The 21125-nt window shown below is 46.8% G+C and overlaps 4 protein-coding genes across 5 annotated transcripts in view; 1 reads left to right on the top strand and 3 right to left on the bottom strand.

The window, feature by feature from the left end:
• Window positions 1–6426, bottom strand: part of LOC115246933 (E3 ubiquitin-protein ligase RNF182) — an 8940-nt gene extending 2514 nt beyond the window's left edge. Inside the window, exons 1-3 of the mRNA XM_029826904.1 lie at window positions 5923–6426; window positions 4914–4997; window positions 4503–4656 (exon numbers count right to left, since the gene is read on the bottom strand). Coding sequence (XP_029682764.1) covers window positions 4503–4656; window positions 4914–4961 — 202 coding nt within the window. The 5' untranslated portion in view covers window positions 4962–4997; window positions 5923–6426. The remainder of the gene's footprint in view (window positions 1–4502; window positions 4657–4913; window positions 4998–5922) is intronic.
• A 533-nt stretch (window positions 6427–6959) lies between these two features.
• snrpb (small nuclear ribonucleoprotein polypeptides B and B1) lies at window positions 6960–11817 on the bottom strand. Its single transcript, XM_029826906.1, has 7 exons — window positions 11650–11817; window positions 10635–10786; window positions 10405–10516; window positions 8893–9045; window positions 8700–8829; window positions 8481–8606; window positions 6960–7087 (listed from the first exon to the last, which is right to left on the bottom strand). Exons 1-7 carry the CDS (start codon window positions 11650–11652, stop codon window positions 7047–7049), a joined length of 717 nt encoding a protein of 238 aa, XP_029682766.1. The 5' UTR covers window positions 11653–11817; the 3' UTR covers window positions 6960–7046.
• Window positions 11818–11861: 44 nt separating this feature from the next.
• LOC101068510 (regulator of G-protein signaling 9-binding protein) lies at window positions 11862–14242 on the top strand. Of its 2 annotated transcripts, none has more exons than XM_029826903.1 (6): window positions 11862–11927; window positions 12238–12380; window positions 12892–13122; window positions 13190–13393; window positions 13642–13784; window positions 13848–14242. In XM_029826903.1, exons 2-6 carry the CDS (start codon window positions 12353–12355, stop codon window positions 14016–14018), a joined length of 777 nt encoding a protein of 258 aa, XP_029682763.1. In that variant the 5' UTR covers window positions 11862–11927; window positions 12238–12352; the 3' UTR covers window positions 14019–14242. The 2 variants fall into 2 exon arrangements, with proteins under 2 accessions (XP_029682763.1, XP_029682762.1); XM_029826902.1 differs by lacking the exon at window positions 11862–11927 and adding an exon at window positions 11937–12074.
• A 1-nt stretch (window position 14243) lies between these two features.
• Window positions 14244–18359, bottom strand: ube2c (ubiquitin-conjugating enzyme E2C). Its single transcript, XM_029826905.1, has 7 exons — window positions 18225–18359; window positions 17884–17995; window positions 16353–16380; window positions 16129–16215; window positions 14988–15192; window positions 14789–14848; window positions 14244–14358 (listed from the first exon to the last, which is right to left on the bottom strand). Exons 2-7 carry the CDS (start codon window positions 17982–17984, stop codon window positions 14321–14323), a joined length of 519 nt encoding a protein of 172 aa, XP_029682765.1. The 5' UTR covers window positions 17985–17995; window positions 18225–18359; the 3' UTR covers window positions 14244–14320.
• Between the last annotated feature and the right edge of the window lie 2766 nt (window positions 18360–21125).

Genomic DNA, 21125 nt, shown 5'->3' with positions numbered 1-21125 from the left:
TACAGTCACTGGATTAGGAACTCATGTACTCATGTATGAGAAGATCATATATACATTCAGGGGATCTACTAGGAAATGTGAGAATATTTGGCAGCCTTTCTTAACATTTCTTGAGGATATGGAAGCAGATAACACAGTATTGTAAATTCCTGCCAATATTTGTTGTCATTTCCTCTTCCCTTTCTTTTTTTCTTCTTTTTCTTCATTTCATATCTGGCTTTGTCAATTATGTATTTAGAGCTCTGTAACTTAAACTCTTCCCACTATAAGACTGCTATTTTCTTTTCTTTTTTTATGGGGGGGTTGGGGATGGGTGGAAGGGATCTACTGTTCTGTTTCTGTTTTGTTGGATTTATGTTAAGTTGTGAACTGTAAATGAAAAAACAAAACAAAATAAAAAGACCTTGATCAAAAAAAGAAAAGTCTGCCAGGAACACGCCCATAGTAATAAAGGACTTTACCAAGCATCAGGACGCTCTTCCCTCTCATAGGGTTAGGGTTAGAGGGGTAGGGTTAGAGGGGTAGAGGGGTAGGGTTAGAGGGGTAGGGTTAGAGGGGTAGAGGGGTAGGGTTAGAGGGTTAGAGGGTAGGGTTAGGGTTAGAGGGTTAGAGGGGTAGGGTTAGAGGGTTAGAGGGGGTAGGGTTAGAGGGGTAGAGGGGTTAGGGTTAGAGGGTTAGAGGGGTAGAGTTAGAGGGTTAGAGGGTTAGGGTTAGAGGGGTAGGGTTAGAGGGGTAGAGGGGTAGGTTAGAGGGGTAGGTTAGAGGGGTAGGGTTAGAGGGTTAGAGGGGTAGGTTAGAGGGGTAGGGTTAGGGTTAGAGGGGTAGGGTAAGGGTTAGGGTTAGGGTTAGAGGGTAGGGTTAGAGGGGTAGAGGGGTAGGGTTAGAGGGTTAGAGGGTAGGGTTAGAGGGTTAGAGGGTAGGGTTAGGTTAGAGGGGTAGGGTTAGAGGGGTAGAGGGGTAGGGTTAGAGGGTTAGAGGGTAGGGTTAGGGTTAGAGGGGTAGGGTTAGAGGGTTAGAGGGGTAGGGTTAGAGGGGTAGAGGGGTAGGGTTAGAGGGGTAGAGGGGTAGGGTTAGGGTTTAGAGGGGTAGGGTTAGAGGGTTAGAGGGGTAGGGTTAGAGGGGTAGGGTTAGGGTTAGGGTTAGGGTTAGAGGGGTAGGGTAAGGGTTAGGGTTAGGGTTAGAGGGGTAGGGTTAGGGTTAGAGGGTTAGAGTTAGAGGGTTAGGTTTAGGGTTAGAGGTTTAGGGTTAAAGGGGTTAGGGTTAGGGTTAGAGGGTTAGGGTTACAGGGTTAGGGTTAGGGTTAGAGGGGTAGGGTTAGAGGGGTTAGGGTTAGGGTTAGAGGGTTAGAGTTAGAGGGTTAGGTTTAGGGTTAGAGGTTTAGGGTTAAAGGGGTTAGGGTTAGAGGGGTAGGGTTAGAGGGTTAGGGTTAGAGGGTTAGGGTTAGAGGTTTAGACGGGTAGGGTTAGGGTTAGAGGGTTAGGGTTAGAGGGGTAGGGTTAGGATTAGAGGGGTAGGGTTAGAGGGGTAGGGTTAGGGTTAGAGGGTCAGGGTTAGAGGGTTAGAGGGGTAGGGTTAGGGTTAGGGTTAGGGTTAGAGGGGTAGGGTTAGAGGGGTAGGGTTAGGGTTAGACGGCTAGGGTTAGAGGGTTAGGGTTAGGGTTAGAGGGGTAGGGTTAGAGAGGTTAGGGTTAGAGGGGTAGGGTTAGGGTTAGAGGGGTAGGGTTAGAGGGGTTAGTGTTAGAGGGGTAGGGTTAGAGGGGTTAGTGTTAGAGGGGTAGGGTTAGGGTTAGAGGGTTAGGGTTTGAGGGGTAGGGTTAGAGGGGTTAGTGTTAGAGGGGTAGGGTTAGAGGGGTAGGGTTAGGGTTAGAGGGGTAGGGTTAGGGTTAGGGTTAGAGGGGTAGGGTTAGAGGGTTAGGGTTAGGGTTAGAGGGGTAGGGTTAGAGGGGTTAGGGTTAGAGGGTTAGGGTTAGAGGGGTTAGGGTTAGGGTTAGAGGGGTAGGGTTAGGGTTAGGGTTAGAGGGGTAGGGTTAGAGGGTTAGGGTTAGGGTTAGAGGGGTAGGGTTAGAGGGGTTAGGGTTAGAGGGGTAGGGTTAGAGGGTTAGGGTTAGAGGGGTTAGGGTTACAGGGTTAGGGTTAGAGGGGTAGGGTTAGGGTTAGAGGGTTAGGGTTAGGGTTAGAGGGGTAGGGTTAGAGCTCACCATGTTGCTGTCCTGCCTGGAGCAGCACTCAATGCTGCTCTTCATTGACTAAAGCTTTGCAGTTGAAGGCCACCTGTGGGGGCACCGTCTGTTACAGACTGGATTTCCATAATCCACCTGTTTATGGATTAAGGACCCATCTTGGCTCCATGGATGCAGAGATCTTATTTGACTTGGATAATTGAGAATCTTCACAGACATATTTATTCTATTCATCTAGAAAGCTCTGTGCTCCTGGAACCTTCTTAGTATTGTCGACCCACAATATGACCACAGTCTGACTTATTGAAATATTCAAGGCATGCATTTATTTAACCAGAGCGGGTGGAGCAGTTTGTAAATGGTGATTGACCAGAGTAGTGACCTAAGAAAGCCAAGTGATGGCGGCCTGTCAGCAGTGTTATCAGGAGTGAGCGCTGAACTGGGCTGCACTGGTCCGCTCAGCCTGTTGGGTTAGGGTTAGGGTTAGGGTTAGGGTTAGGGTTAGGGTTAGGGTTAGACAGCCTGCTCAGCCTGTTGGGTTAGGGCAGTGCTTCTCAATTATTTTCTGTTACGCCCCCCCTAGGAAGAAGAAAACATTTTGCCCCCCCCCCCCCCCGACTATAATTAGTATCATTTGTCTATAAAATTGTTATAAGTACACCTCTGCATAACATTGTATCCTTATTAATATTAAAGAAAACAAAAAAAGAAAGAAATATAGACCAAAGCGGGATGATTGTTGCCAATATTCGGCACGTTTTTGCCGAAAAAACTCAAGCGGCTGATCAGTGTGACTGGGGTGTAATGTCTTTAAGTGAGGGTTAGGGTTAGTGCTAGGGTTAACCAGGGTTAGGGTTAACCAGGATTAGGGTTAACCAGGGTTAGGGTTAACCAGGGTTAGTGTTATCAGCGTGACTGGGGTGTAATGTCTTTAAGTGAGGGTTAGGGTTAACCAGGGTTAGGGTTAACCAGGGTTAGGGTTAGTGTTAGGGTTAACCAGGGTTAGGGTTAACCAGGGTTAGGGTTAACCAGGGTTAGTGTTATCAGCGTGACTGGGGTGTAATGTCTTTAAGTGAGGCCTTCATTTATTTGGCTCCATGCTGTCCTGCCAACATTTTTAGACACAGTAAACACACCGGTCTTTCCTCGTCTCCCACCGTAGTCGCAGTGAAGCCAAGCGCTATAAAGGCTTCGTCATATTTCCTCGTCTGAGCTTTCGGGAGACTTTCGTATGTCTCATTATCTCCGTCTCTCTCCGCCTTTCTTTTCATCACTGTTAAGTATTTTTTCATGCTGTCTCTTGGTGGTTTGTTCACTGCACTTCCTATCTCTTGCTCTGTGGTGTGTGCGCGCGGGATGTGCAATTACACTTTATTCTAGTACGGCAAAAAAAAAAAAAAAACATGTTCTCCGGGGTCACACGCGCCCCCCCTGGCATCGCACCCACTATTTGAGAAGTGCTGGGTTAGGGTTAGGGTTAGGGTTAGGGTTGGGGTTGGGGTTAGACAGCCCTCTCAGCCTGTTGGGTTAGGGTTAGAGGGTTAGGGTTAGAGGGTTAGTGTTAGAGGGTTAGTGTTAGAGGGTTAGGGTTAGAGGGTTAGGGTTAGGGTTAGGGTTAGAGGGTTAGTGTTAGAGGGTTAGAGGGTTAGGGTTAGGGTTAGAGGGTTAGGGTTAGAGGGTCAGGGTTAGAGGGTTAGGGTTACTGTTAGAGGGTTAGGGTTAGAGGGTTAGGGTTAGAGGGTTAGGGTTAGTGTTAGAGGGTTAGGGTTAGGGGGCTAGGGTTAGAGGGTTAGGGTTAGGGTTAGGGTTAGAGGGTTAGTGTTAGAGGGTTAGAGGGTTAGTGTTAGGGTTAGAGGGTTAGGGTTAGAGGGTTAGAGGGTTAGGGTTAGAGGGTTAGAGGGTTAGAGGGTTAGGGTTAGAGGGTCAGGGTTAGAGGGTTAGGGTTACTGTTAGAGGGTTAGGGTTAGAGGGTTAGGGTTAGTGTTAGAGGGTTAGGGTTAGGGTTAGGGTTAGTGTTAGAGGGTTAGGGTTAGGGTTAGAGGGTTAGGGTTAGGGTTAGAGGGTTAGTTGTAGTTCAGTTGAGTTTTCTGCAGCTTATAGGTGAAAAGATCTAAACCAAGATTTCAACTGTTTATTATTAGTGCTGAGTGTTCAGTATTGATGAGAACGTCACACTTTGGATCCTGAGCGCCCGACTGTCCAGACCAAACCTGAAGAGATCAAATCTCCAAAATCTCCAGGGCCTCATCACAAAGAAGACTTTAGGGTTTACAACTGTAATTATGTGATGACGCTCATATGAAATCCAACCACATTCACTCACCTATGGTGACCAACTTCTTTAGACACTTGGCACAGACTCGATGCAGACAGCCCAGAAGTTTCGGTTTCCTGCTGTGATAATCGTATCGATTGTAGCAGATTTTACATTCAAGTTCTTCCAGAGTGTACACCAGAGAGCGGTTCCAGTTCTGCCCCTGAACAAACCGCCGTAAAGGGTTAAACAGAGAATAGTTCCAGGCGTGACGACAAGAAGCCGTCTGTCTTACAAGGAGAAATGTAAAGTCTTTTGTCTTTACTTCCTGACAACAACCCTAGAGAGGCCACATTTGCTACACACTGGGCAATTATCTGTCCAAACCGGATAATTGTTCGACTCTGAGGGAGGCTTCTCTGTCAGTGTGCATGCTTTCACCACTTAGGAAAACTCTACATTTAATGGAAAGAATCTCACCTTTGCCTCCTTCTCTGAACAAAGCTCCGCCTCCTTCTGGTCACTCATTACTTAGGAGCTTAGTACTCGACTTGAGGTTGTCACCTAAAGAATACAGAACAACCGTTGTCAACATTGATCCTGCTGGATTTAAGTTTGTCTGTAAAAACTCTTGACTTTTGCAGTATATATCGATAACTGAACAGATGTGAGCGAGAAAGAGCTGATTTAAACCAGAAGAGGCTAAACTGCTGTGAGAAACGATGTCAGATCAGAAAGGATAAAGTTACGCCACCATTTTCACAGTAACACCTGCACTGCTGTGTTTGACCATAGAATTCATTCAGAATGAGCAGCGACACACAGAATCACAGAGGGAATCAGCCTGGATTCCTAATTGTCAGCTTTCAATTGAAAGTTTAATAAAACAATGAGGACAGTCACAGTACTGCTGTGAAATTTGACCTTAGTTCTTCAAAATGATGCAACAGAATGATTCCAGTATCTGATCAATTATTTTCCCTCCAGAAAAGCTTATTTCAAAATAAATCTCTACAAGATAAAATATTGTAAAATATTATAAGAGCACCCCTCATAGAAAAAACATTTGATATTTATGGACTGCAGCAAGAATTATATAACGAGGGAAGACACGGTGCTGATGCTGATGTTGCTATGACAACAGCCGAACCTTTGCTTCAGACGCTGCTACATTTTATTATTGTTACATTTATCCCGATTTAAGGTTTAATAATGCCACATTTTATCAGACAGTTCTGAAGAGTTCCCGAGCATCTTAGGTCTGTTCTGAAGTTGGGCTTTAACGAGTGAAGTAACGTGGCGCACTAACCCTAACTAACCCTAACCTCTAACCCCTAACTAACCCTAACCCCTAACCAACCCTAACCCCTAACTAACCCTAACCCCTAACCCGCCACTGCGTCTGTGCTCCACGCGCAGCAACATAGACTCGATATGATCCTGCTCATGAGCTCCATCCCCGGTGTACAGACAACATGGTGCAGCTCACCTCCTGGATGATGGTCGCTCTAGGTGAAGGTGGCCACTTTATCTCACAATTAAACAGAGAAAAACGTGTCTGGATGCTTGTTGCTGTTGCACAGTTGTGCCATCGGACATGGCGGCTCATCCAAAAACAGCTGCTGGAGACTTGGCGGAACCTTTAAATGTGAGCGGACTCGGCTGTTCTGGCTCGTGGACCGGGCTGCTCTGGCTCGTAGACCGGGCTGCTCTGGCTCGTGGACTGGGCTGCTCTGGCTCGTAGACCGGGCTGCTCTGGTCGGAGAGGATCCCGGAGCCCGGATTGTTCTGGTCGCTGCTGGCTAACAGGTTACAGGCTAACAGGTTAGCCGCTAGCGCGTCGTCGCTACGGTGACTCACTCTTCTGCCCACTGCAGCGCGTGGTCGGTGCCACGTTCCCATGGCAACCGCCCGTGATTAAAGTCGTCATCGAAATCTCGATCACGTCTCCTCGTTCAGCTGTCAGGTGTTGGTTGTAGGCTCGCGACTGGAAGGTCAATGTTTCCACAGGTGAGAACCACGACTACGTTCAAGTTGATGGTTTTCTGAAGGGCGACTGATCTGAATATTGATCTGTAGTGGAAAAGCCTCTTGTGACTCAATCAACCAGCATCGACGTCATCCTTTAATGGGTGAATCAAAAAAATGAAACAAGATGGTTTCCATAAAGGTCTCTGGAGTACGCGTTGCTTCTGACCCCTTCAATGGTCCAGGCTGCTGGGAGTTCAAATCCTGCATGAAGTGGGTGTTATTGTGAGTTGCTCTGAGGAATACCCCCCCCAGACCTTTATGGATTACTGACCAGGATCAACCCAAACCAACACCAACGTCAGGAGGTTCCGTCAGAACAGGACTGGGCTGTGCCGCGTCTTGGTTTTCACTCAAAGGGCCTAAACTGGAGAACTTACGCAGCAACACCACAAGTCTTTTCTACGTTCACAAACAGGTAGAAAAGCAGAAGTTCCCCTCTCTGAACAAATAAAGGATTTTAATTTTCATCATCTTAATCCAAGGAACACAAACAGCTGACTGAAAACAAAAGACCTTTATTTAAAAAAGATTCTAACCAAGAACAAAAATCATCTGTACAATGGAAGCGGGACAGGTGTTGCTTCAGGGTCGAGGAGGCGGTCTCATCCCAGGCGGGGGTGGTCCTAAGAGAGAGCACAGGTGATTGGAGGGATTGCTGTTGTGACCTGCTGCCTAACCCTAACCCTGTGACCTGCTGCCTAACCCTAACCATAACCCTGTGACCTGCTGCCTAACCCTAACCCTGTGACCTGCTGCCTAACCCTAACCATAACCCTGTGACCTGCTGCCTAACCCTAACCATAACCCTGTGACCTGCTGCCTAACCCTAACCCTGTGACCTGCTGCCTAACCCTAACCATAACTCTAACCCTGTGACCTGCTGCCTAACCCTAACCCTGTGACCTGCTGCCTAACCCTAACCATAACCGTGTGACCTGCTGCCTAACCCTAACCCTGTGACCTGCTGCCTAACCATAACTCTAACCCTGTGACCTGCTGCCTAACTCTAACCCTGTGACCTGCTGCCTAACTCTAACCCTGTGACCTGCTGCCTAACCATAACCATAACCCTAACCCTGTGACCTGCTGCCTAACCCTGACCCTGTGACCTGCTGCCTAACCCTAACCCTGTGACCTGCTGCCTAACCCTAACCCTAACCCCAACCGTGTGACCTGCTGCCTAACCCTAACCCTGTGACCTGCTGCCTAACCATAACTCTAACCCTGTGACCTGCTGCCTAACCCTGCTGCCTAACCCTAACCCTGTGACCTGCTGCCTAACCCTAACCCTGTGACCTGCTGCCTAACCCTGCTGCCTAACCCTAACCATAACCCTGTGACCTGCTGCCTAACCCTGCTGCCTAACCCTAACCATAACCCTGTGACCTGCTGCCTAACCCTGCTGCCTAACCCTAACCATAACCCTGTGACCTGCTGCCTAACCCTAACCCTGTGACCTGCTGCCTAACCCTAACCCTGTGACCTGCTGCCTAACCCTGCTGCCTAACCCTAACCCTGTGACCTGCTGCCTAACCCTGCTGCCTAACCCTAACCCTGTGACCTGCTGCCTAACCCTAACCCTGTGACCTGCTGCCTAACCCTAACCCTGTGACCTGCTGCCTAACCCTAACCATAACCCTGTGACCTGCTGCCTAACCCTAACCCTGTGACCTGCTGCCTAACCCTAACCATAACCCTGTGACCTGCTGCCTAACCCTAACCATAACCCTAACCCTGTGACCTGCTGCCTAACCCTGCTGCCTAACCCTAACCCTGTGACCTGCTGCCTAACCCTAACCCTGTGACCTGCTGCCTAACCCTAACCATAACCCTGTGACCTGCTGCCTAACCCTAACCCTAACCCTAACCCTGTGACCTGCTGCCTAACCCTAACCATAACCCTAACCCTGTGACCTGCTGCCTAACCCTGCTGCCTAACCCTAACCATAACCCTTTTAAACCAGGCAGAAACCAAACAGACTTGTGGATATTCTGCTTCCCTTCATGCAAACACACCTCTCATGCCAGGAGGTGGAGGCCTCATGCCCGGAGGAGGCATTCCCATCGGCGCTCCTCGACCAGGGGGCATTCCCATGGGAGGACCCATCGGAGGCCGCATGCCAGGAGGTGGTCCCATCATACCTCCAGAAGGAAGGAGACCAATGGACACACTTTAATCAAGGAGCTTCAAACAACTTGCAACATCTAGCAATACATGTTAACGGAGGTGTTCACCTGGGGGTGGAGCTCCTCGGCCCATTGGAGGTGGAGCTCCTCGTCCAGGCGGATACTGTGTTGGAGCCCCAGCGATGCTGGCCCCCGTGGCAGCTGCTGCAACAGTTCCTCTGCCCTGTGGGGTCATGACCTGAAGCAACACAGGAAAGCATCAGCACCTGAACACACCGCTCATCACAGAGCAGCGCCTTACCTGCTGTGATGGCCCGCCCACACCTCGGACAGGCCCCGCCAGACCAGCTGGGGCCTGAGGCATGGGAGCTCCTGCAGGAACACCCCTACCCGCAGCTCGGCCCACACCTGGACCTCCCGCAACACCCGCCAATGGAACCCGAGCAATACCGGTCTGCAAGGAGGGAAATGAGAGTGAGAAAAAAGCAGCAGCAGACATCAAACACTGGGTTGGAAATGTTCCAACCGACTCCTGGACTCGGGGGGGCCTGTACAGCATCAGTTCCCCGGGACAGACGTCAGAACCTGGTCCTGAGGTCACGTTCAAGAGTTCGGGTCACGCTGAACACATAACAGCTGTTCCACTGGAACAGAACCTCGAATGCTGCTTTAATACAAGTGACACGGATCAGGAGGCTGGCGGAGAGGTTCTGACCAAGGGTTCGGGTTCTGGTGGATCCTGAGCCACCTCAGATACACAATATCATAAACTGAATCCAAATTATGCTTCAGATCACCTGAAAGCTGGTTCCAGTTTTTAGAAAGCACATTCCCATATTTACAGATGAGATGGAGGTAAAATCCAAGTTGACATAAACTAGTGTAAACGAAAGGCTCGAGGGCTTTTGGGTGGAAACAGGAAGACAAATTAACTCATTTTTATTTTATGCTAAAAAGTAAAGAGGAACAGTGCAAGACTAGTGATGCTAACATTGCTAACAATGTTCACAGTAATGATGGTGTTGTGGCGTTGCTAACCGTCCATTAAAATAGGGTTAGCTGTTAGCATTTGGAGACTTTTCTAGAACTCATCTTTTATTGAAATAAATAAAAGCATGTGCGTCAGTCCTGAAGGAGCTTTGACAGTGAGACCATCATGGTGCCTGACCAACAGAACACCGAGCGTTGCCAGGAGACGAGGCCGATGCACAACACCAAGTGGTCTCACACTGATCAGGAAAGGCAGGAGGAGGTGAGATGACCGACCCAAAGCCAGCAGCTCATCTACCACCCAAACGTCTCCCTCAGTCAGGAGGGAAGAGCGAGGGGCACCGGCCTGGGTCAGGAGACCACCAGAGGGCGGGCCTTCACTGGCTGTTGATCCAGCATGTTTCAATCACCAGATTGAGTCTATTCAACTCTCGTCTGGTCGATGGGTGGCCCAGCAGAGAGGGAAACTGATCTGAAGGTTCCCTTTAATCACACGTAGGCTCCTGAACGGGGGCCGTCTCCAGGCCACCAGGAGCTAAAGTTCATCACTTTTGAGCGTTACTCCAACAGTAATGGGTAAAAGCCCTTCACTGTTTTATTGAGAGTGATGATTTAGAATATCATTTGTGATGTATACCCCTCCCCACTCACTCAGAGACCCCCCCCCACAAAGAGAAAACTGGGTGTTGAAGAGTTTGATGGCACCGTGTGGCGCTCCAATGATCTCAACACATCGTGCACAGCGATTCTGTGCCAAAGCATTTTAAAACAAAAGACCGGAGAGGATCCTGGAAGCCTTCCTACTGGCTGCAGGTGTACTTACATCTTTAGGGGGTGGACCCTCCACCGTCATGGAAACCAGATTTTCTCCTCTTAGCAGAACCAATCCCAGAACTCTCTTCTCTTCACGTTCTGGCTGCTTTGAGTTCTTTGGTCTGGAAGACAATGACACTTCATTACCCAGCATGCCTCCATGCTCACTTTAAATTAAATACTCAAGGAATCTTGCAAATGGCCTGGACGGGCCGAGGACCGCGGTCCTCCTGCGCATACTTGATCTTCCGGAATTCATCACAGTCGCACAGGATGAGGTTCATGTGTTTGTCAAAGGCCTTGAAGGTTCCAATGAAAATCCTTCCATCCTGCAGGATGCACCTCATCCGGAAGTCGATGTGCTGCAGCATCTTACTGCTTTTCCCCACCGTCTGAAATTGTGACATCACACAATGACATGACCAGGTGGAATTCTTGGAATCGTTACTGCTTCACAATGTCTCAATGTCCCGGAACAAAAGTTTCCCAGTTTCCTTGACACACACCAGATGTGAACACACACTAGAACTGCATCGTGTTCAGGTTTAATCAGGATTTCTGTGTAGTTTTTGAAAACGCAAATTCTTTTGGTGTAATGCATCGCTGCTCCTCTGTGTGTCGCTGTGGTGCACCACGGAGCGGCCCAACAGAATAGTTCCGAAAACCTTCAGAACGGGCGTCCGGACACGTTTGCTTTAAGATGCAGACTCCAATTTAAGCAGCTTTGTTCAGAGTCAGTGCTCGGAACGAGTTTTGCCAGCGGGTGGAAAAGATCCGCAGTGTGAAGCTGAAAAGTGCAGCGAACTGAATCTGCACCCAAAACTACAGTTAAGAACAGTGATACACGATAGTGGCAGTGATACCGACCCACTGACCCTAAAGCAGGACGAGCTGCAGGTCTCACGGTTGCTGAATACAGCAGATGGACGCTCGTTAATAGAAATAACTATTCTGACCGCAAAACAGTGAATTCTTCAGACCTTTGGGCTAACCGCTAAGCTAACAATAACGCCGCTTCCCATCGATTTAAATCACTACTTATCTCTTTACAAATTCGTGTTAAAATAACCAAAGGTGTCGGGAGATTAATAATCTGAAACGTCACTGGTATAAATCGCATGCCCGCGCTAAAATTAAGCTCCTCGCCAACGTACAATGCACGTTCATTCAAACGCCCGCCTGATTAAATTTAACAATTAATTCGACGCCTGTCGCCACGGGAGTACAACATACATTACGCCCATTCAAAACTCACCATGTTTTCGATTTTGATGGTTCCGATTCTCACGGATTCACCAAACAAACGCACAAAAATTAGACCCGCGGAACTGCCGCCCGGCCCGTGTATTATATGAAAGTGGCAGGAAGTGACGTTGGGAAAGATGGCGGCAGCGGAAAAGGTCCGACCAGAACCCTTGTAACGTTAACAGTTCCTGGCAAAGACAAAACAACCCCCTCAAAACAAGCATCAAAGTCCCCAACACACTAATACAGGACGCTTCACCACATAGTTACTGTCGTGGAGAAGAAACGGTAGAGCATGTTGTGGCCCATTACAGAAATTATAAAACTAAAACTTTTACTGAAGTAAATGAGTGATGATTTTGAAAAAAAAAATTGGTTTCTATTTTAGTAGTAATTTTTGGCTGTCATGAAGAAGCTCCACATTCACGCCATGATGTAAAAACTGAATACCCGAATCTGTTTGTGTACATGAAGTTCTCTAACTGTGACAGTTGGTGTCCGTGTGTGTGTGCCCTTACTGAGTGTGTTTTAGCGTAGCAATGACAACAACTTGGAGCATGATTCAGCACCGTGTTACCTCAACATGTTAACCCCACAGGAAGCTGGAAGACAGAGGCTCAGCTGTTAATTAAAACACTGCCATCTCCAGAGAGCACAAGAGGAATATATATCTATAGTCAGCCAACTCAAGCACAGAAGATGCTGCAACAGCAATGACAGACGAGTCTGTGCTGAATAGAGGTAGGTATAAGTTTATTCTTTATTATTTCTTCATTATCTTTGATATTTATTGCTCATCTTTCAATGCGACGTGTCACATTAGCAGGACAAAGTCGCTACAACAACAAGAAAAAGCGTTAGTCCCTGCTGGATAACGCGACACTCAACATATTTGATCATGTTTATCTGATGAGTGCAGTTGTTAAAATAATTTTATAGAATGTTCAGTTGCAATCTTTTATCGATCCCTTGTATGTCTATATTTTAGGCCAGTAATGATGACCATACATATATTTGAATTAGAAATATTTGCACACACCAATTAGGGTCAGTGAATTCGCCCACTGCATTTAAGCTTTCCTTTACACACTAGTAGTGAACACACACAAGCCAGCAGCACTTTACTGCATCTGGCGAGCAATGGGCTCAGCACTGCCCCGAGATTTGAACAGGCAACCTTCTGGTATTCACGATTTATTACTTTCATCTGAGCCACAATCTGCCCTTCCTCACCTCTCCTCTGCTTCTCCAGCTAGCAAGACACGACATAGCGATGACAACATGAGTCACTGGCATCGTTCGGTTAATGAGCTGGTTGTTTGGCACCGGCAGCAAAGAGAATGTGAGCGTGCTCAGGAAGCTCTCAGTCGGGTCGCATCATGCTTTCAGCAGCTGGTAACTTCACTGGGAAGCTCGGCTGACAGCAACTTCTTACGAGAGGAGATGGATGAGACAAGAAGAGTGGCTCACCAGTTGTGCACAGGTACAGACGGCTGTCCGTCAGCTCATGGTACTGATCCATCCCGCCTGTAACCCACGTCTCTGTGCAGGTCTGTCAGAGCGTTTGGTCCACTTACTGTCAGAGTGCGACTCTGCCTCATCAAGTTTGGAGGACAGACAAAAGTTGGAGCGACTGTGGGTTCTCTTCCTGTCGGCATTAGAGAGTTTCTTGTCTGATCTCCAGACAGCATATTCTCTGATTGGACGGTTCCCTCTGACACAGCCAAAGGACAGACGCTCACTGCTCAATACAGGTCAGCAGATGTTTGAAGCTTCCCGTCTGAATGCTTTTAGTGAACTAGAAGTCAAGTGATGTCTGCTAATACCTTCAGTCCTGCCTAGCCCCAGAAAAGCTCCACCAATCAAACCCTAAGCCATGAAGCAACCATATCGCTATACCTGAAATCGAAAGGCGTTCACATCCGATCAACTTCCCACCCGGACTTCGTATTTCCTTACAACACAAAAACCTCGACCGAACCGCCACGTATTGTCCCTGCAGGGTGCACCGATGGCATGGTGGGCGTGGTGGCACGGGTGGCTTCTGCAAAGGTACCATGGCACACTGTTGAGGACTCACCAAGCTCCGATGTTACCCACCACATCACTGTTCTGGAGGCTATGCTGGCTGAGATGCAGCTGAAGGTGAGAAAGAACCAAGGCCCATCAATTCTGGGACCACGTTTTAACCTCTCGTTTTTCCCACAGGTTCCTGTTCCATTCTGGTCGGTTGAGGCGACCCAGCCAGCCTGGGCTGAAGCAGCCGGTGAACACGAAGACCCAGAGGACACGTTGGAGGACCTGATGGAGGTTGAGGTGGTCTCCAACAAGACTGCATGTTTCCAGTCGCCATGCTGTGGCCTCAGCTGCGTTGGCTAGAGCACAACCATGGATTTTACCTCTGTAGTTACACTTTTTAGAAGGGTGGTAGTTTAATGTTAAAAATGTTCTGTCCTCATTTCTTTTGTGAAGTAAATAAATAAATCAGCTGGGTGACTGATTACATATACAATAAATCATGGAAATAAATCACTAAAGCTGAAAGGGACTGTTTGTGATTCAACCTTTAACACCAACATTTCAAATAAAATGGATTCCGCAGGTGTGTTGAATGAAGAACTTTATTGAAACATCAAACATAAAAATACTTTACAAAGACAGACAAAGAACCAGGAGCCGCTTCAGTTCTGGAAGGTTGTGTGAAGATGAGCTTTGTAGGCTGAGGGAAAAGGCTGCAGTTAGAACTCCAAATGCTGGAATGTTAGTTTTGACTGATTACTCCAGCTCTAGTCACTGTTGACCTCATCGCCCGTCTGTAAACACAATGTCCAATTGTCCCAGTGCGGTCTGGGAGGAACCAAACAGAACCAAGTGTAGGTTAGAAAGGTGGTGGATCCATGCGAAGCTGCCTGAATTTGAAGTGAATTATAGTGAACTTGATTTACTGGGGAAAGAAGCTGGGTCCAAACCAGTGCGAGTTCACTGCTTTTTAAATGTAAGGAGGACAGACGAAAGTAGCCGAGCCAAAGGAAGCAGCCCGGGGCCATGGAGGCGGGCGACCCTAACCCTAACCCTAACCCTAACCCAACGGTCAACAGTGAGTCGGGCTGAGAGGAATCGTGACTAAAGCGTTCCAGGATCAAACCTACCCTCTTGATCTTCCCACAGCTTCGCAGCAGCTGCGTTCAAGGGACTTTCATTGTTCGGTTCTGTGGAAAAATCACAACAAAACTTTAAAGCAGGAAGTTGTGAGACAGGCGTACCAGGGTTAGGGTTAGGTGGCCGGCATCATAGGGGAGTAAGAGCCGCCAGCCTTGGCTGAAGGCTGCATCAGTATAAAGCCGTTACCTCCCAGCAGACTCTGGATGGACAGCAGGAGGGATCGCACATCGTAGAGCGCCGACCATTTGTCCTTCAGGATGTCGAGACAGATGAAACCCTGATCGTCAACGTTGGGGTGGAAGCACGGTGTGATGAACTTCACACGAGGAGCCTGATATGGGTAACCAGCTGGAAACTCCAGAGACAGCCGGTACCAGAGACCATCATAAACCTGAGGAGGGTGGAGGAGACAGGCGCCTCAAACAACCGACGCCACGACAGCTCGTCTTTGTACTCTGAACCACTTTATCCCTTTCAGGGTCATGGGGAGGGAACACAACGGGTGAAGACGCTCCACCCCTGGATGAGTCACCAGTATGGTACCTTGCTCAAGGGTACCTGGGCAGTGCTCTGAAGGTGTTCTGGTACCTCCCCTACTACCAGAACAGGAAGCCTCCGCGTGTCAGCCCAGCTCCCATCAGAAGGAGCGACCTACTCCATCAGCACCTCGTTTCACATATTCGCCAGTAGAATTTTGGATCAACTGCTGGAACACGTAGCACACACGTAGCACACACGTAGCACACACGTAACACACACACGTAGCACACACGAAACACACACGAAACACACACGAAACACACACGTAGCACACACGTAGCACACACACGTAGCACACACGAAACACACACACGTAGCACACACGTAGCACACACGAAACACACACACGTAGCACACACGAAACACACACGTAGCACACACGTAGCACACACGAAACACACACGTAGCACACACGAAACACACACACGTAGCACACACGTAGCACACACGAAACACACACGAAACACACACGTAGCACACACGTAGCACACACGAAACACACACACGTAGCACACACGTAGCACACACGAAACACACACGTAGCACACACGAAACACACACGTAGCACACACGTAGCACACACGAAACACACACGTAGCACACACACACAGGTAGCACACACACGTAGCACACACACACAGGTAGCACACACACGTAGCACACACGAAACACACACACGTAGCACACACGAAACACACACGTAGCACACACGTAGCACACACGAAACACACACGAAACACACACGTAGCACACACACGTAGCACACACACGTAGCACACACGCTCACCGTTCCTTGAGGACCATTGATGGTGCCAATCCATTTAAAGAGATTATCCGTTTCAGGAAATGCAGAGATACTCTTATCACCTGCCAACTGCATCAGAGAAACAGGTTATATGATTAATATCACACACACACACACACACACACACACACACACACACACACACACACACACACACACACACACACACACACACACACACACACACACACACACACACGACTCACCATGAGGGTCATGAGCTCCTGCTGTAACCTGCAGACACACATCAAATCCCATCACACACAGGTCAGGTGGGCCAGAGCCTTTCTACTTCATCCCATTTACTCACCAAACCATTTTATCAGCACACACTTTAACACAATGTTTTTCTAATAAAAAAATGAAGACCCAGATTTTTAAAAAAAAACAACATTTAATTTGGAATTTCCTGCAAATCAAATTGAATGAGTTCAGCCAGAGACGTGTTGACCGTTGTTCCTGCATCTACACGACTCCAACTGTGGTTCCTTCTTCGGTCCTCATAACTCAGCACATCCAACTATAACCAACCACTATAACCAATAACCAACCACTATAACCAATAACCAGCGAGTTACCTCATCAAGTCCTGGAGTCATTTTACCAACACTGATTTGCTGATTCAAGCAGAGCGAGAAAGATCTCTGGTGTTTCCTTGTTCCCTCTGTGGCTGCTTCCCACACGCACGTGCACCTTTCACACGTGCACCTTTCACACGTGCACCCTTTTCTGATTTTAGCACCATTTATAATGAACTCAAACATCTGCATTCAAAACCCCCCAAAATGAAAAAAAAACGGCACCTTTTTTTTTTTTTAAGTAATTTTTGCATTGACACCAGTGGAAATGAACCACACTTGTTCAGTTTTTGGTAAATTCTATTCATACCCTAACCCTAACTAACCCTAACCCAAATAGACCAACCCTAACCCTAACTAACCCTAACCCAAATAGACCAACCCTAACCAGCCGGCCAAATAGACTAACCCTAATAGACCAACCCTAACCCAAATAGACCAACCCTAACCAACACTAACCCAAATAGACTAACCCTAACCAGCCGGCCAAATAGACTAACCCTAATAGACCACCCTACCAATAGACCAACCCTAACCCTAATAGACTAACCCTAACCAGCCGGCCAAATAGACTAACCCTAATAGACCACCCTACCCAAATAGACCAACCCTAACCCACACTAACCCAAATAGACTAACCCTAACCAGCCGGCCAAATAGACTAACCCTAACACCTAACTAACACTAACCCTCCTGCTGCTGTTTCCAGAGCTCATTGGAAGTTACTGACTGTAGATGACAAAATATTAAAGGCTAAAAAATAACTAAGACTCGTTTAAAGCAGCTTTCATGAGCCAGTTTCAGCTAAAATGAGACATTTTCCTGATAGTAAAAACTTTCTGGGCTCTTTCTTTGGATTGAAAAAAGAAATTTAATTTAATTTGCCAGTCTTTTACCTGCACATTTAGTTCAACAATCCTCTACAAACCATCATGAAAAAACATTTTAAAATGTTTAAGCAGCCAAAAGACCAGATTTGTGTCTTTAAACGAAGCTTCGGTAAAGAAATAAAACCAGCTGCAATAAAGAGCTGCGGAGCATCTTTACATTCTGGGATGTCAAATCAACGCCTGGCTTTAGATCCGGACCAGGAGCTCCTCACGGTGACCACAATGACTCGGTAAACCAGCCAGAACCGACGCGACCGGGCCGGACTCACCGTTTGGACACCGAGCCTCTGGCCGCGCTGCCGCCGCTGTCGCTGCCCTTCAGGGCGGCTGTGGAAGAAGCTGCCGCGGGGTCCATGTTCTGGGAGGCCATGGTTGGCGTTCCTGCAAAAACGGAACAAGATAGTGGGTCAGACGGAGAGAATGAAGCAGCGGATCCGCTATTCAAACCCGACACGACCCCAGCGAAATGGGTCGGCTCGGTCCGGTCCGTGAGCGTTTATACGTTCCTCTGCGGCTAAACGGCCTAAACGCTTGGGTCTTTGATTAACAAAGGCACTAACAATGTGGTTCGGTTGCCCCGGGAGCAAAGAAAGTTTTTTAATCGAATTACCGAAATATTTCGATTCGTGGCGATCCGCTGTGCAACAACTCTCAGAGAACTTTTGTCCTCAGGATTCAAAATGAAGGAACTCCCGCCCCCAGTTTAAACAGCTACTTCCTCTAACCGCGAGCCAATCAGCGGCCAGCCTTCAAAACCAAACACGCTCCCGCTGACCAATGAAAAGGCGTCAAACGAAGAACGACCAACTTGATTGGACAATCAACAAACACGCAGAAGATAGATAGATAGATAGATAGATAGATAGATAGATAGATAGATAGATAGATAGATAGATAGATAGATAGATAGATAGATAGATAGATAATATCCCGAGTTTACACTGACGGGAAGGTGTCCTCCATTAGTTGTCCTCCTGCTCAACACTAGGTGGCGATAAACAGAACCGGTTCGACAGTGTTTTTGTCCACTTAGGGAAGAATTTCCAGATGTTCTCATTCTCTCATCTATCATCTCCAGATGTTCTCATTCTCTCATCTATCATCTCCATATGTTATCGTTCTCTCATCTATCATTTCCAGATGTTATCATTCTCTCATCTATCATCTCCAGATGTTCTCGTTCTCTCATCTATCATTTCCAGATGTTCTCATTCTCTCATCTATCATCTCCAGATGTTCTCGTTCTCTCATCTATCATTTCCAGATGTTCTCATTCTCTCATCTATCATCTCCATATGTTATCGTTCTCTCATCTATCATTTCCAGATGTTATCATTCTCTCATCTATCATCTCCAGATGTTCTCGTTCTCTCACCTATCATTTCCAGATGTTATCATTCTCTCATCTATCATCTCCAGATGTTCTCATTCTCTCATCTATCATCTCCAGATGCTCTCATTCTCTCATCTATCATTTCCAGATGTTATCATTCTCTCAATACTATCATCTCAAGATGTTTCCCATTCTCTCATCTATCATTTCCAGATGTTATCATTCTCTCATCTATCATCTCCAGATGTTCTCGTTCTCTCATCTATCATTTCCAGATGTTCTCATTCTCTCATCTATCATCTCCAGATGCTCTCATTCTCTCATCTATCATTTCCAGATGTTATCATTCTCTCATCTATCATCTCCAGATGTTCCCATTCTCTCATCTATCATTTCCAGATGTTCTCATTCTCTCATCTATCATCTCCAGATGCTCTCATTCTCTCATCTATCTGCAGATGTTATCATTCTCTCATCTATCATCTCCAGATGTTCCCATTCTCTCATCTATCATTTCCAGATGTTCTCGTTCTCTCATCTATCATTTCCAGATGTTCTCATTCTCTCATCTATCATCTCCAGATGCTCTCATTCTCTCATCTATCATTTCCAGATGTTATCATTCTCTCATCTATCATCTCCAGATGTCCATTCTCTCATCTATCATTTCCAGATGTTATCATTCTCTCATCTATCATCTCCAGATGTTCCCATTCTCTCATCTATCATTTCCAATGTTCTCAGTTCTCTCCATCTATCATTCCAGATGTTCTCATTCTCTCATCTATCTCTCCAGATGCTCTCTTCTCTCATCTATCATTTCCAGATGTTATCATTCTCTCATCTATCTCTCGCAGATGTTCCCATTCTCTCATCTATCATTTCCAGATGTTCCCATTCTCTCATCTATCATTTCCAGATGTTATCATTCTCTCATCTATCATCTCCAGATGTTCTCGTTCTCTCATCTATCATTTCCAGATGTTCTCATTCTCTCATCTATCATCTCCAGATGCTCTCATTCTCCTCATCTATCATTTCCAGATGTTATCATTCTCTCATCTATACATCTCCAGATGCTCTCGTTCCTCATCTATCATTTCCAGATGTTCTCATTCTCTCATCTATCATCTCCAGATGCTCTCATTCTCTCATCTATCATTTCCAGATGTTATCATTCTCTCATCTATCATCTCCAGATGTTCCCATTCTCTCATCTATCATTTCCAGATGTTCCCATTCTCTCATCTATCATTTCCAGATGTTATCATTCTCTCATCTATCATCTCCAGATGTTCTCGTTCTCTCATCTATCATTTCCAGATGTTCTCATTCTCTCATCTATCTCCAGATGTTCTCATTCTCTCATCTATCATTTCCAGATGTTATCATTCTCTCATCTATCATCTCCAGATGTTCCCATTCTCTCATCTATCATTTCCAGATGTTCTCATTCTCTCATCTATCATCTCCAGATGCTCTCATTCTCTCATCTATCATTTCCAGATGTTATCATTCTCTCATCTATCATCTCCAGATGCTCTCATTCTCTCATCTATCATTTCCAGATGTTCTCATTCTCTCTGGTCACATTTGATAGCCGATTCACTTTAAAGGTATCATTCAGTGCTTTGAAGCCTCCTGTCTGTGTAGATTCTCAGCTGCCAGGTCCTCGTTATCCAAGGTAGTTTTCTGTGTCAACTGGACTCTTTTTCTTCTCATGAAGACGTTTCGCCTTCTCTCCAGAAGGCTTCTTCAGTTCTGAACTCACTGGGGACCGAGCTTGAACATATAGCCTTTGTGGACCATTAGCATGCTAATCATCTTTAGCAAAATCTGTTCTGTTTCTTGTTTCTGATGTTTCTCAGTGGCCGTGATGAGTCAAGCCTCCTCTACTCTACTCAGAGAATTCCTTTCTTTAAGTTGTGGCGCTTATAAATTTAAACAAACTTTTATCTAGCTTTTTGCAAATTGCAGGAAGTACTGCTAATGATAATGAGCCTTGATGTGAGAGAAGAATTCTCCCATTCACTATTCACCTCATCAACCACATAACCTTTTGCTTAATGGCTTGAGTTACAGCATTATAATTAAGATTACAAGGATGATTTTCATTTTTATCAACCACACCACCTAAATAAGTAACTGACCTTTTCCACAGGAATGTTGTCAGAGTCG

Source organism: Takifugu rubripes, chromosome 19 (assembly GCF_901000725.2).
Source record: "Takifugu rubripes chromosome 19, fTakRub1.2, whole genome shotgun sequence".
Taxonomy (NCBI): domain Eukaryota; kingdom Metazoa; phylum Chordata; class Actinopteri; order Tetraodontiformes; family Tetraodontidae; genus Takifugu; species Takifugu rubripes.
Note: the sequence above shows the minus strand (reverse complement) of the source record. Positions and strands in the feature narration are given on the sequence as shown.

Bases quoted from the DNA above. Each gene is read 5' to 3' on its own strand.
- snrpb (XM_029826906.1), bottom strand. The intron at 8,830-8,892 runs GTAAGGCGCTGC...GTGTTGCTTCAG, and splicing joins TGGGCGGGCCATCACAGCAG to GTCATGACCCCACAGGGCAG. The intron at 7,088-8,480 runs GTGTGTTTGCAT...GCTCTCTCTTAG, and splicing joins TCCACCTCCTGGCATGAGAG to GACCACCCCCGCCTGGGATG.
- LOC101068510 (XM_029826903.1), top strand. From the start codon at position 12,353: ATGACAGACGAGTCTGTGCTGAATAGAG. The intron at 12,381-12,891 runs GTAGGTATAAGT...CTGCTTCTCCAG, and splicing joins CGAGTCTGTGCTGAATAGAG to CTAGCAAGACACGACATAGC. The intron at 13,785-13,847 runs GTGAGAAAGAAC...TTTTTCCCACAG, and splicing joins TGGCTGAGATGCAGCTGAAG to GTTCCTGTTCCATTCTGGTC.
- ube2c (XM_029826905.1), bottom strand. From the start codon at position 17,984: ATGGCCTCCCAGAACATGGACCCCGCGGCAGCTTCTTCCACAGCCGCC. The intron at 16,381-17,883 runs GTGAGTCCGGCC...GTGTGTCTGCAG, and splicing joins AGAGGCTCGGTGTCCAAACG to GTTACAGCAGGAGCTCATGA. The intron at 16,216-16,352 runs GTGAGTCGTGTG...TCTCTGATGCAG, and splicing joins AGGAGCTCATGACCCTCATG to TTGGCAGGTGATAAGAGTAT.